This window comes from Ochotona princeps, chromosome 8 (genome assembly GCF_030435755.1).
Source record: "Ochotona princeps isolate mOchPri1 chromosome 8, mOchPri1.hap1, whole genome shotgun sequence".
NCBI lineage: Eukaryota > Metazoa > Chordata > Mammalia > Lagomorpha > Ochotonidae > Ochotona > Ochotona princeps.
Genome location: NC_080839.1, coordinates 59,969,461 through 59,984,683, shown reverse-complemented (window position 1 = coordinate 59,984,683; position 15,223 = coordinate 59,969,461). Strand labels below are relative to the sequence as shown.

General features: G+C 44.4%; 1 protein-coding gene across 2 annotated transcripts in view; it reads right to left on the bottom strand.

Moving 5' to 3' along the window:
* The window catches only part of XDH (xanthine dehydrogenase), a 60,990-nt gene that overhangs the window by 34,642 nt on the left and 11,125 nt on the right, over positions 1-15,223 (bottom strand). For both annotated transcript variants that reach the window (XM_004582714.3, XM_058668118.1), the window contains exons 5-11: positions 14,546-14,672; positions 13,589-13,650; positions 5,504-5,572; positions 5,174-5,260; positions 3,606-3,747; positions 1,069-1,161; positions 371-522 (exon numbers count right to left, since the gene is read on the bottom strand). In XM_004582714.3, the coding sequence (XP_004582771.2) occupies positions 371-522; positions 1,069-1,161; positions 3,606-3,747; positions 5,174-5,260; positions 5,504-5,572; positions 13,589-13,650; positions 14,546-14,672 (732 nt within the window). The remainder of the gene's footprint in view (positions 1-370; positions 523-1,068; positions 1,162-3,605; positions 3,748-5,173; positions 5,261-5,503; positions 5,573-13,588; positions 13,651-14,545; positions 14,673-15,223) is intronic.

Here is a 15,223-nt window from a genome sequence, read left to right as displayed (position 1 = left end):
CCTAGCACATCTCTACTCAGTTCTTAAGAACCTCAGCCAAGTTCATGCAGAAGAAATAAGGAAGCTGTTTCCCTCCAACTTCACAGATAAAGATTGAATCACTAAGCACGGGTCTCAGAGTGACCCACAAAGCCACCATTTTGAGAAGCATTCAGGGGGCTTGTTAAAACTGACTCCTGGTCTCCATCCCATACTTGCTGAGTCAGAATCTTGGTGGTAGGGCCCAGGAATTTGCATTTTAACAAGCTTTCCGAATTCTCAACAGTAAAATGTTGGGTTGGGCTGAAGCAGGTGACAGCTTGCAGCTGGGGCCAGCATCAGCCTGCCTTCTGTGTCCACGGGCCTCCTTTACCCCTGGACAGGGACTTACCGCCACTGACTTGACCTGCTTCCCGGCAAACCAGCGCAGTTGCTCCAGGGCGCCCCTGAACACTTCTGTTTTTTGGACAGGCAGATTAGCAACTGCATCAGCCAGAATCTTTTCCACAGAACTCAGGGAGCAAGCGGCTCCAAAGGTGATGCCTGGGAAGACACATTCAGGATAAGAGCTGCCCCTTGGCAGTAGTCAAGAAGCTGTGCAGCCACCCAGGCAAGGCTGAACCAGGACTCCCATTTTATGTGAGTCAGGACATAAGAACCCAGAGCTGCTAAATGATTTAACTGATGCTGCACAATGAATAAAAAATCAGGATTTGGTTCTACAACATATGTCCTTTCCTCTAAATTGATGTTTTCAACTCATTAAAGCAGCATATTTGGGACTGAAGCCCTGGACTTGTTCTGAAAAGTCCCCAAATCCTAGTCTCCCCTAGTTCCCCATTGGCCCCTCCAAGCAAGCCCAATGCATAATCAGGACCGGGGACAGCTTTAGAAACCTTCCCAGCCTTCTTCCTGTTGGCACCCACCATGGATGCTTGGTAGAGGACAGGCAATGAAAGTAGGCCCTCTTGCCTGGTCACCCTCACCCCTCATGTAAGGCTAGCTCCAGGAAAGGCCTCCTGGCCCCATGCCACCCACTATCCATGACACACCATTGGCAAACATCCCAGTCCCTCTGTGGTCCCTTACCCTCAGGCCCATGTTCCACAGAATTCAGCTCGGGAATCCAGGCTGGGCAGACAATCAGGGGGTACAGCATGTTCTTAAACTTCATCTCAATGCCTGGAGCAACACGAGATGCCTGAGTTGTAGGTCAACTGTGGTCTCGCCAGGCCAGACCCCAGCAGTGATCCCACCATCACACAGAGAATTACACAACACAGTCACAGTGTGTCCCATGCATGTCTTGCAGTTAAGCAATGCAGTGGGAAAGGTGATGGGATAAGGCACAGTCTTCAACTGTCAGTCCTGAGCCTGTGTCTTTCTCAAACTCCCCCCTCCCAACAAAAACCTAACCAAATGTAAAGAAAACAAATTCAAACATACACGGGATACTAAAATGAGCCAGAAACTCTCCTAAAGCACTTTTTACTAAATCTTAATTTTCATAACAATCTTATGAGGTGCCAAGGTTTTCTGTGGAGAAATTGAAGCCCAGAGAAAGTAAGTAGCTTAATCAGATCTTAAGGCTAAGAATAGGCACCTTTCAGTGTTGGGGTAGAACAGTCAGAAAAACAGGAAAGTCTAACACAAATACAAAAAAGGCAAATGAGAGTGGCAAAAGACTTCGAGGAGCCTTCCAGTGCTTGCAATCCAGTGTTTCCTTGTGCCCTGCTCTGCAAAGTCAAGTTTCCGTCCTTCCAGGCTCATCAAGTTAGAAAACTCTGCTAAGCTAAGGTTCCTCTGCTCTTACAACCTCTTTCAGTGCCTGATGCAATGGCTCAGTGGTTAAATCCTTGCCCTGTACATGCCAGAATCCCATATAGATGCCAGTTTATGTCTCAGCTGCACCATTTCCCATTCAGCTCCCTGCTTGTGTCCCTGGCTGCTAACTTCTGATTGTCTTAGCTCTGGCTGTTGTCATCATTTGGGGAGTGAACCAACAGATCAAAGATCTTTCTCTCTGCTTCTCCTTCTCTCTGTAAATCTCCCATTCCAATAAATAAATGTTAAAAAGAAAAAAAAATAAGAACTCCCAAGGCCCACATGACAAGGCCATGGATACGAAAGGTTAAAAAACCTGCCCTTGTGCTCCCTCCCACACCACCACCTCATGTATTAAGAATTTCTGGAAGGTCACCCAGCTGAGTACCAGCTACCAGGACCAAGAAGGCTGACAAGAAGCAGAGAGGCTTATGTTTGATGTTGATGATATCTTCTCTTGCCCACCTTGCATCAAGACCATATACTCATCATCAGGGGCCAAACTATTGAGTGTCATGTAAGGTAGAATGGAAAAGAACAAGCAGATATGGTCTTGAGAAACTGGCTCTGACTGTGGAGCATACAAAGTCCTTGTGAAATCCTCTTAGAGCCAAACTAGGTGCCACTCACAGCAAGAAATATGTCGGGTGTCAAAGATTCTCCCAACAGTCACGCTGTCATGCTATCCCCTGGAACCTAGGGCCATAAGTCCTATTAAGCCAGAGCCATCAGGATCCATCACTAAAGGCATATCTCAGGGCACCTGACCACCCCGGTGCATCACAAACTGTGACTGGAGTCTACTGATCTATGCATATGAGGGCAAGGACCAGCTCCTCAGCAGTACTAAACCAAGTCATACCAAGCCAGACCCTCCCTTTGGTGGTTAAATACCCACTGGGAACCCAAGATATAGGAGAATCCTTTGGGAATCAGAGCCAGGACTCTCCTGCAAGCTGAATGTGACTGCTTTGAAGCCTGTCATATTCCTAAACCACAGTCATCTAAGAGAGACCCCCATCATGCCATGATCTTCTCCTGGGACAACACAAAGTGGAAACAGGCCAAAGAAGGTTTAGAAATGGGAAAGGGAGTAGCAGGGACCAAGGTCCTTGAGCCATCATTCCTTACCCCTTAATGTCCCCAGGGCTGAGAGCTGCATATTTAGAGCCTCCCTGTTCAGCTCTCATGAGCCTCACATCCCAGGTAGTGGCGCCAACAGGCAAGTACCCAGGTCTTAGGCAACACAAACATAGTTACACTTAGGCATCTTCTCTAGGTATCTAAAGCGGGGCAGGAAAAGGAGAAATAGCAGCCTATAAGGAGCCCCCAGCATCCCTTGGACACTGTCCTGAATGCTTCACCCACTTTCCCTTTTCTGCCCCGACTTAGACCAGGAGCCTTGAGGGACTATGCAGGATCTGGATGATTTTTGTGTCTCACCCTTTCCAGAGCACCTGGGTCCTAGCTTGTCAGCTAGAAAGGTTAACAGAGACACCAACAAGTAAGTAGGGATCTAACCGACTACCCAAAGCAACCCTTGGTAGACTTCTGGTTGTCTTCCTTTAAGATATGGGACAATGAGAGCAAAGAAGGATGAGTAATTTTGGGTACACGCAACCAGCCAGGGGTTGAACCAAGTCTTTAGGACCCCAAAGCATGGTTCTTGCAGGAATCCAAGTGTCCAGGGTCTTTTAATGGTGTCCTATGGAGAGTCAGTGGGACACGGGTGGAGTATAGGGGTAGCATGAGGTCAGGAGGAGGCAGGGCAGATGGGAACAAGGTTATCCCAGGACTCTTACCAATCTCTGTATTCCCCACCACAAGCTTGGCATCAGGGTGTTGAGCTTTGAGGTCTAGCAGCTCCCCAAGGGTTGAGGCCTGGATCCAGGTCACACGCTCCCCTTCAAAACGCAGCTGCCTCTGGGGAGTGTCCTTCAGCCTCTAGGAAATATCATTCTCTTACCGCACTGCCTCCTGCCTCCTGCAGGAATGGCAATTCCCCCCTGATAAACTGCTTAGTGCCACGTGGTTAGCTTCTTTCCTGACTTGTTTAGCAGTGAACTCAGATGTCTATGCATGGCCAGAGGAGAGGAGAACTGACATGGTGGAGACAGGAGCTCCATCAGGCTGTCAATACTTCTCCCACTGTGGAGAGTATGATGGTGAAAGCTGTTCTTGGTGAAGCAGGCACCTCCAGGAGGAGGAGGAACATGGACAGCAGAGTCCTGCTGGGAGTCACCTGCTACCAGAATGACTGGGAGCCCTGGTTTCTCACAGTGGGAATGCTGCGAGGAGAGACAGGTCAGGAAGGATGAATGTCAGAATGGAATACATGGGAAGGCTGGCTGATGTACGCAGGGAGGCAATAAATGTCCCAAACTCAAACTGGTGATAGCTTCAAAGCTTCACAGTCTAGGAGATGATCTGCAAAGCTGTTCTCTAGGCCTTAGAGTCTAGACACCGCTCACTTAAGCTCCATACCCTCAAGAAATGCGCACTTACCAAACTCTCAGTGTCCTAACTCACCTTATCACACATGTTTAAAGGGAAATGAGAAAATGGGTGTAAGGAAGTATCCTTAATACAGAAACTGAAGCCATGGGTCATGTCCTCTGAGCATAACTCTCTCTCTTGCTTTGATTTTAAATATATACACTGCTTGTACAGAACAGAACTTATTGTTAGACTTGATATATTGAATGGTGCCAGGCCAAGAAACAGCTATGGCATGCTTGCTATTTCCATAGAGTGTACAAGTGAGACCCAACCCTTGTCTGTGTGGAGCTATAATCTAGCAAAGAATGCAGTTATCAGATTGGTAATTGTTAAGTGTGGAGTGTGTGAGGGACGTTTACTGTGCTGTGGAAATATGTAACAGAAGGAAATGACCTTGTAAAGGTGTCAGCAAAAGGAAGGGGAGTGTAGCAGGTACACTGATTGAGATGATCCCATGTCAGAGTGTCTGAGTTGGAGTCCCCAGCTCCACTTCCAACTCCAGCTCCCTGCTAAACGGCTCCCTGGGAAGTAGCAAGTGATGGCTCAAGCACTTGGGTCCTTACCACTCATGTAGGAGTCCTGGGTTGAGTCTCTGGCTCTTGCCTTCAACCTAGTCTAACTTTGGCTTTTGGCAGCATTTGGGGAGTAAATCCGAAAGAACGAAAAAAAGTTGTCTCTCCCTCCTTCCTTCCCTCCCTCCCTCTCTCTCTTTCTGCCTTTCAGTAAATGCAAATAAACAGGAAGTAAAAGGAAGGAAGATTTAGGTTGAAATCCACAGCACAAGGGAGACACAAAGTTCCCAGGGGGCATAAAAGTGAAGCAGGTTCCCAGGGACTCAGCCACAGCATCCTGACCCTGTGACATCACCTACCAGCAACTCTGGGGGGAAGATGGGCTCCTGGGTTGGATCTAGGGGTGTGAACTCTTCTGGTTTGAACAAAGATGGAGAGAGAGTGACCTGCAGGAAAGAGAACAGATTGGGCAAAACATCTCCTTTAATGTGCCAGGCAGGCCCAACCTTGCCTTTCTTCAAATACATTCACAGCCCTGGCAGGCTGTGGCAGGGGTCAGTAGCTTCCGAAAATCAGGGGCAGGAAGATCCTGCCAGAGGTCCTAGATGATTTCCTCTTTCAGCCATAAGGTCAAGGTGTGGAGTAAGTGCACAAATCCCAGCCCTCCAGGAGAGAAAGGGCCCACTCACCATTTGGTCTTTTTTCTGATTCATGCAGCAGTTTGGGTTGCCTCCACTTCCTCCACAGCACCCTCCATCCTAGATAGATGACATTCATGTAAGAATAGTTGCAATGGTTTTTCACAGAAAGTTGGGAACCTCAGTCATGAATACCTTTCTCTGATGCATGGCCCAGTAACAATGTGGGGAGCAGAAACTTCGCACTGGGAGTGGAACCCTAACCCTAACCCTAACTTCTCTGTTACTTAATGAAAGTATGGCCTATGGATAAATGAGTAGGAGCAGCAGGGACATTTCCTCACGCAAGCTGGGCCCTCCTTCATCAAACTGCATCACTGTCCACTCTCCTTCTTCAGGGCCACTTTCTTACTGACTGTCTAGGAGAGATATTTGTTTTGGTTATCTCTGGTCTGAAGAGACTCTACTTCTAGATCATCCTATTCCATGAGGCTTGGCTGGCTGCCTCCCAGGCTGGGCTTTGTATGGGACCCTTCCAGAGATGTCCAGGACTGATGCTGGATCACAGATGTTCAGTACTCAGTGCCTCCAATGGCCTCCCCACTATGGATGAAACGGGGGACCCTGAGATGACACTCTCCACTCCAAGTTATGAGCCTCTTCTGAAAAAAGTGTACAGTGAATCAGCTATAACCTCTGGGGACAGAGTTGCTCAGGACCTCTCAGAAGCCAAGGGAAGAGCAAAAATAAGACCCAGCATTACAGACCCAGAACCAAGCACTTGCAGAGCGGGGATTTGTCCATCTCACTGATCTGCCTCCAGGAACAGGAGTTGCAGCTCAGGGCTTCTACAGACACTCGGGCATCAAGAAGTCATGCCACGATGCACAAGGGGGGAGAACTTACAGGCATGTTTCTGGAGTAACTGGTTGCTGGGGGAGCAGGCTGCAAGCAACCTTCTGCATGTGAACCATGGGACACACAACTTCATGTAATTCCCAAAGGATATGCCCCATAACCCACTTCCCTTCCCAAGAGAGACCCTGCAACCGCAGTTGTCTGATGAAGACATCATATGTGGCTCTGTATATAGATCACTCTGTGTCACCACCACATGCTAGACCTGTTCTTCCACACTGACCTGCCCTCTGCCACCTTGCTCTTTTCCCCACTGTTTAGGGAGGCAGGGAAGAAGGGAGATGGGGAGAGATGCTGCTTAATTCCCCCTTTTCCATCTTTCTTAGAAAAGGAGTGGCGTGGACAATATCCAGGAAGCCAGGAGCACTCTGGCATAGTAAGGCCTCTGCCTTACTCACCCAGCCTTGCTGAGGAAGGTCATGTTTCACACAAGTACATGTTCCAGATCATTAAAATGCCAGCACTGCACAGCTTGGATCTGTTCTTGATAATTCCTTGATAGGCTGATTGTAACATACCATAGTGAGTACATCACTTCTATGAGGCCTGCCAAGGTTGGATAAGGCTGCATTTTTTTTCCATCCCCATACTACTCAGCTTGCACTTGACAAACTAAGCTCAGAGTTCTGAGTTTGTATACTTTTTCTAAGAAAATAACATTTCACAGTTGGAGATTCACATAAAACCTGAATGGAAGATGCACAGAGAAATCCCCAAATACTTCTTTCCCCAATATAGCATTATTACTGGTGACATCTGCAACAGGATTTTACATTTTCTACAATGGATGAACCTACTTTGAAGCATTATCATCCCCTCCTGTGCGCAGTGTTTATGAGGACTCACTCTCCGTGTCCCATCTGTAGGCCTTGGCAATTGTCTAACCAAATGGGTCCCCACAGTCCTCTCTTACAGAAGAGACCTATACTGCTGGAAAACCACTTCCTCTCTACTCTTCCTCCCCATTAATATCATCAACCATTATCCTTGCCTCCAAGATTTTACTGTTTCTAGAATGCTATTTAGCTGGTATCATGCAATAGGAATTCTTTACATATTGGCTGTTTCTTCTTCATAACAGAATTTATTCCAAGGCAATAATTTCTGAAATCCATACGTGTAGGCAGGGGCTTTAAAAGAGTTCTTGAAAATGTATCGTATGTAATTATGCATGAATTTCAAAGTTTTGTTTGTACCACCATGAGTCCTCTGTAATCCCATTTTCCATGAAGTTTTAAAAAGTGTCTACATATGCATTTCAGTTTCATTCTTGTCTTTCTCTAGCTTCATAACTCACTTCTTTTACGGAATACTGCTCCATTGCTTTCAGGCTGTACAGTTTATGTACCTGCTGGACAACTGGGAGACATCTTCATCACTGCTAGGTTTTAACAATGAAGAATGGAGTTGCTGCACTCTGCATGCATTTTTGTATGTGTCTGTTTTCAACTCCTTTGGGTAAATACCAGAGATGGCAATTATTGGATCATACAAAAGGATAGACTTAGCTTTGTAAGAAGCTGCCAAGCTTTCTTCCAGAGTCACTATCCACCATGAGTGAGAGATCCTGTCTAGCCAGATCCACTCTAGCATGCGACAGTGCTAGTGTTTTGAATTTGGTCATCTACCTCGGTGAGTAGCATCTCATTGTCAGTTTGCAATTCCCTCATGACATAAGATGTCCAATCCTTCGTGTGATTACTTGCCTCACTGCTGTGCTCTCAGTACAGGTCTTTGGTCTATTTTTTGAAATCAGGTTTTCCACTGTCTTACTGCCAAGTTTTAAGAACTTATTTAGTATATGTGTCTTTTACAAATATTTTCTCCCAGGCTGTAGCTGCTTTGCTAATGCTCTTGACATTATGTTTTACAGAGAAAAAAAAATTCGTTTTATGGAAGTCCATCTTCTCAAGTGTTCATTTCTTGCTTTTGGTTGTTGTATCTAAACACTTATCTCCATATCTAAGGTCATTTAGAATTTCTCCTGTGATTTTTTTTGGTGGATTTTTTATACTGCTATATTTTATGTTTACTTCTATGTTCAAATTTGAGTGACTTTTTTGTTCATTTTGTTAAGCTTTTTAAAAAAATTTATTTGAAAGGCAGAATGAGAGACAGAGAGAGAGAGAGAGAGAGAGAGAATCTTGCACTGTTTGGTTCACTCCCCGCATGGCCTCAATGGCCAGGGCTAGAGCAGGCCAAAGCCAGGCGTTTCATCTGGGTTTCTCATGGGATGCCAAAGTCACAGATGAAGGCTTAGTTAGCCCACTATATCTCAATGGCAGTGCCTTGAGTAGATTTTTGGGAAGGACATAAAAACTGTGTCTTAGATCCACTGTTTTGCATGTACATGTCTGGCTGTTCTAACACCAATGTGTTAAAAAAAAATACCTTCGCTTTATGCGTCTTTGCTCCTTTGTCAAAGATCAGTTCAGTATATTTATGGGAGAATATTTGGTTACTTCTGAACTCTTTATTCTGTTTTGTTGATCTATTTTTCTGTACCTTCACCATTATCACAGTGTCACAATAATTGTAGCTTTACAACAAGTCTTCAAATTAGGTAGTGTCAGATCTCCAGTTTCATCCTGTATCAATTGCAAACTGACTATTTTGGATCTTCTCTCTCTCCACACAAACTATAGAATCAACTTTTCAATATCAAAATAATACACTGTAATTTTACTTGGGATTATGTTAAATCTATGGGTTATGCTGATAGAATTGACATCTTGAATTAATATTGAATTCTAAAATTTTATTTATGTAGTTCTTTAATTTCACTCTTCAGTTTTGTGATTCTCACAAAGATGTTTTACTGTCACCTGCAATGTCAGTCTCCCATTTAAGCCCTGGTTCAAATCCTAGTTACTCCACGTCTGATCCGGCTTCCTGCTAATGCACTTGAGAAAGCACCAGAGGACTGTCCAACTGCTGATCCTCTGCCACCAATGGGGGAAACTCAGATGGAGTTACAGGATCCTGGCTGTAGCTTGACCTAACCTGGCCATTGTGGCCAATGAAGAGTAAATCAATATACATAAGGTCTCTCTCTCTCTCTCTCTCTCTCTCTGTAACTCTGTAACTTTGCTTTCTAAATAAATAAAGAAAACTTTGAAAAATTACATAAGCACTTAAACAGTGATTATTGGTATGGTTGCATTAGTTACTGTTTACTATTTATTGTTCTGTCTTTATTCCTATTTTTGTCTTTTACAAATTTCCCTTTTGTTTTTAGTATTGGACATTGAATATGCTGCCATTTCTTTCCTTATCAATTATACTTTTTTTGGCAATTCTTAGCAATGGTTCTAGATTTTGTAATGTATGTTTACAACTAATTCAAGTTCACTTTCAAATAACATTGTACCACTCAACAGCTCATTCTTTCTTTAAGCCTTAAAATAACAGAACATTTCTAGTTCGTGATTCTTATTCCTTTTTATAATCACTATCATTCCTTTTATTTATACATAAGTATATGGTGGTATACATATGAGTATATATGCACACATAATCAAATGCATTATTGCTATTACTACTTTGAACAAACTGCTATCTATTAGAACAAATAAGAGTAAGAAAATAAGTTTTAATTTTGCCTTTACTTATTCATTCTTTGATGTTTTCTCTTTATGTAGATTTAGGTTTTTAATCTATATTATTTCCTTTGCCTCCAAAGAACTTAATCAACAATTCTTGCAAGCAAGGTCTATTAGACACAAGTTTCCTCAATCTTTGTCCAAGGAAGTGTTCATGTCTCATTCAGTTGTGAATAATGCACAGCATATAGAATTCTATGGCCTTTTTTCTCTTGATACTTTAAATCTTTCACTCTATTCTCTGCTTGCTTGTGTGCTTTCTAGGAAGTCAGTTGTAATTCATATCTTTCTTCCCCTGGCTTTCTTCTGACTTTTTAAAAAAAGATTATAGCGTGTATCTTTGATTTTCTTAAGATAGAATATAACATTTGTATGTCAAAAATTTTTAAAATATTTTGTCCTTATCCACGTTGGTATTCTTTGAACTCCGTGGCTGTATGGTTTGGGATATCTTCAGGCGTTATTACCTTTAATATTGTTTTGTTCACTTCTCTCTTCCCTCTGCTTCTGGTACTCATACCAAAAGTATGTTAGAAGATTTATTGTTGTACCCTAGTTGTTGAATTTTATGTGCTATTATTAAATTCACTCTTTTTTCTCTCTGATTTTTGGTTTGGGAAGTCCCCATGGTCATATACTAGGGCTCAAACATTTTTCCTCAGCTATTTCCAGTCTACTAATGAATCCAAAGAGGCAGTCTTCATTTTGTTGTGGTATCTTAGTCCCTTGTGTTTCTTTATTATTATGTCTTAGAAATTTCACCTCTGGACTTACAGTACTCATTCATATGATAAAGCACTGACTACTTTATCCATTAAAACCCTTAATTAAAGGATTTTTAAATTCCTACCTTGATAGTTTTTTTATTATTATTATTTTTAATTCATTAATTACATTGTATTATGTGACACAGTTTCATAGGTACTTGGGTTCTCCCCACCCCTCCCCAAACCCTCCCACCATGGTGGATTCCTCCACCTTGTTGCATAACCACAGCTCAAGTTCAGTTGAGATTCCCCCATTGCAAGCGTATACCAAACATAGAGTCCAGCATCTTATTGTCCAGTCAAGTTCAACGGCTTCTTAGGTATACCCTTTCTGGTCTGAAGACAGAGCCAGCAGAGTATCATCCCAGTCAATTAAAAGCTCCAACATACCATCAGCAAAAATTTACATCATTATGGAATTAATTGACATAGTAATGATTAACCAATATGTTAAAAGTAAATGCGAGTTCCTAGCCACCTTCTGTGACCCCTGCATGTCTGACTCTGGTTTTGCTGTTTGTCCAACCTCTTCTAATTGCATTTGTCTTTGATAATGCCTTGTCATTTTTTATTGAAAGGCAAATATTATATATCAGATAAAAGAAACTGCCATAGATGGGCCTTCAATAAGGTTTTATACAGTGTAGGGGGAAGGGAGTACCCTATAGTCCAAGAGTTAGGTGAGCTATAACTGCTAGTCTGTGAAGCCGACTCTCTCTCAGGCTGGTTTGCTTCCTGCCTTAGGTGTGACAGAGTGGCTGGAGAGGTGAGAGGACTGGGCTAGTTCATTTCCCTTCCTGCAGGTGGACTGAGATCGGAGATAATCTCAAAAGCTTAGGCTCTGGTAAAATGGTTCCTCTAGAGGGCTAGAATTACTAGGAAGAACAGAAGCCTCTGGTGTGTTTTTTCTTCTCCCCACCAGAAGCATGAAGGGACCTCATTCTGGTATTAATAGTTAGGACCTGAGAGAGTTTCTGGAAATCAACTCTCAGAACTGTAAGGAAACTTCCCTCCAACAGTGGATCGTTCTGGAGTTTGGACTTTATTGTGTATTTGCTTTGAGTCTCCAGCAATCTGCCACCTGCTGTGCAGGCCTTTCTGTTTGCCTGGTTCTGTTCCAGGATACTGTGATTTCCTGTAACTGTCTGTCCTTCTCCACTCAGAGGCCCGTGGTCTGTCCTGTGATTGACTTCTCTAATGGCTTGCAAAAGAGCTATTGACGTTTTAAGTTTGGTTAGCTGTTTACTCAAGGTGAGAATGGAATGAAGACTTCTCAGCCCTGATGTGCCAGAAACCTGAAGACCTACTGGGCATATTTGCCAAGATATTTCATTTCCTTTCTTGCTGCTGCTGGCTGTGAACCACACATCTGCCTCTAACAGACACTCCTTACTCTTTGCTGGGGTGCACTTAGGTGAGAAGCCTGAATACTAAGTGTTTTAGAAGTATGTGTAAACTAAGAGTGAAAGGGCTCTGATAAAGCGCCAGGGCTTCAGTGAGTATCATGCTTGGGGGTCTGACCGCCTTTCTGTCGCGAGAACTCTGGCTGCATGCTGCTGCTCGTAGCCTCTCTCTGTTCTCCACCATCAAGCAGGCAGATTGAGAGGCTGCTGCTGTGCAGTGTGCTCAGGAGCCCTTGCCATGTTGCTCAAGTCAGGTCCAGGCAAGGAGTATGAACTACCTGCTGCAATGTCGTTCTCTTCAGAGAAACCATGGGGACCATTCAGACTGTGACCCTTTGTGTAGGATCTGATGTAATTAGGCAAAGTGAACAATGGCTGGCTGTCAGGGAGGCCTGAGAAATTAATGAAGGTCATATGATGGTAATGGAAGAACTGTAACAGCATCATCATTTACTGGTCCCATTAATTTAATACATCACAAGTCCTGGGCACTGTTCTAAAAGTTTTGTAAGAAGTATTTAATGTTCACAAATGCTGAACGGTATGTAAGGTATGTACTATTGTAATGCCCATTTGAGAAACAAGAAAATTTGCTGGGGGTCATTCATCCATTAAGTGATGCAAAAAGCCTTGAACCCGGTTCTACAGATTCTAAATTTGTACTTTTAATCATTTTCATCTAATTCCACACCTCCCAATTCTTCATCAAGAGCACATCTCCAGGGTCTTACGACTTTCACTCTTCTAAGGTTTCACCTCCATCTCCACCCATGCTGTACTAGCTTATTTGGACACAGTACAACCCTAACGGTGAGTCAAAAGCATCTATAATTCTCCCCTGGATCCAAATCACATGTATGATGATGGTTTAATTACAGCTGGGATTAACTCAACCCAATTGAAGAATCAGGGAGAAAAGAGGATTAAACCAGGGAGGGGAAGGCCAGCTCTCTGTCCTCTTGCCAGATGACAGGTGTATGGAGCCATGTAATCAACACCTACACTCTCAGCTGTGGTTTCTCACAGCGGATTATATGAGCATGGTAGTGGTTCCCAAACTATCTGGAGAGAGAATCCTCAGTTTCATAAACCCAGTCAAGTGCCAATTGCAGAAGGCAGCTTGCAGAGGGGGAGAGAAGGGAGGCACATGTGCTGAGCTCAGCTGGGTTGTTATTAAATGCCAGGTTCAGCACTTGGGCCACAAGCTGTGTCTGCCTGTCTCCTAGGGAAGCTGCTAAGCCTGAAGGCACCAAGGAAACCAGTTCCTAGGCATTGTGCCTCCTCCAGGAAGCAGGTGAAAGCCCCCTCTATGGTTACGAACCCCTCCCTGCAAGGAATGGCAGATACCACTCCTCTGCAGGACACAGTAGCTGGCCATCTGTGACTAGAGACCCTTGGCATCCCTCCTGAGTGTGATTCTTAAGCAGTGCTAGGGCCTCCACTTACCTGGGCAAAAGTCCGGAAGCCTTGTAGAATGGGTCTGTAGCCTGTGCAGCGGCACAAGTTTCCTACGGGCCAATGACAAAGCTGTGATATCAATGCAGGTTCCTGGGGCGGGTGAAGGGTTTGGGACTTTTCTCCCAGCTGGCTGCTCCCTTTCCCACTCTGCCTTCACATGTTTTGCTTATTCTGCCTGGCGGGTCCCTTTCCTCTTCCTAATTGCAAAGTCCATATCGTGGCTTCCTTCAGGAAGCCATTCTAGACAACAAAGTCTGGACCGGGGCCTCTCCTAAGGATTCACATGGTATCTGATCATGACTCTGCCAGTGAGCTTATCAAACAATCTGATGGTTTCCTTTCAGAGTAACAACCAAGCTATTATGTCTGTTGCATCTTGTGTAGTGTTTAACCAAAATAGGATCCCAAATAAATGACTGAATAAATGATAGACTGAAATGGAACATGGATAGACAGAGAGGTAGGCACATGGTATTGGCTCCAAGTCCTGTTCACAGGAGGCAAAATGGGAAGCCAGTCCCAATCAGTATCACAGAATCCTGGCCACTTTCCCAATGCATGGGTTTGGCCCAGCAAAATCCCATTCTGGAATAAGGTGAGAGGGAAGGAAGCTGTATCACTAGCCTCTATGGAGTCCCCACATGAGTTCTTGTGCCAGCTGCCAATCACCAAGCCCAGCCCCATGCTAGAGAAGAATGAGTGGACACACTAAGGAGATCAGGCATCCTAAGATGCTTCCAAACTAAACATGAATCCTCCCAACAAAGACAAGACAAGCTCTCTTGTAGGGCCCAGCTATGATATTGGGGTAGCTAAGCCTGTCTCTTGAAGAGCCACTCCTCACAGCCCTCACCCACTCCTACTGTCACATCACACTGCCCCTGGCCCCCACAGGGCACTTTTTTTTGCCATTGCCCCTCCATGAGGGAGAGGGGGAGTGGGTACCTTGGAAGGCATTTTCAATTTCCTCAATAGTGGGCTCAGGCTGGTTCCGGAGCAGCGTGTACATGCTCATGACGATGCCAGGTGTGCAAAACCCACACTGGGATCCATGGCTTTTGGCAATTCTTTCCTAAAAGGGACAGAAGGTATAAACACTGTGTTGACAGAACCTCACTCTGCAATCCTGCAGGATCCAGTCCAGCTCCTCCAGGGGCACTGAGAGCTGGTGGCCAGCCCACCTCTCTAAGCCATAGGTCCCTGCTCTGTATTATGGAGACCATTCTAGTGCTCACCTGTAAAGCCTTGGTATATTTTATGAGAATTCATGTAAATCCCTAAGCATTGTATTTGCCAGATAGCTGGTAGTCAACCAACTCTAGATGTTAGTAGAAGGTCCCCTTAAGCAACAGTGACAGTTACAGGCATGAGGAACCCTCTAACTCTCACACCCTCAAGGAAAGCAGAGGAAGAAGCAGACTCAGATAATTCAGATTTATCCCAGACCACATGTGATGAATGTAAAAAAGAGTTGCATGTTGATTCTTGAACTATGTATGCTACTCTGCACTCTAACTCATCCAGCATTTAGGAAGGACCCACAGAATACATTTTATTCAAAGCTACAGCACTTCTGTATTCCTGCATTCTTACGTGAAGGCAATCATCAAGGTCCAATGTTGA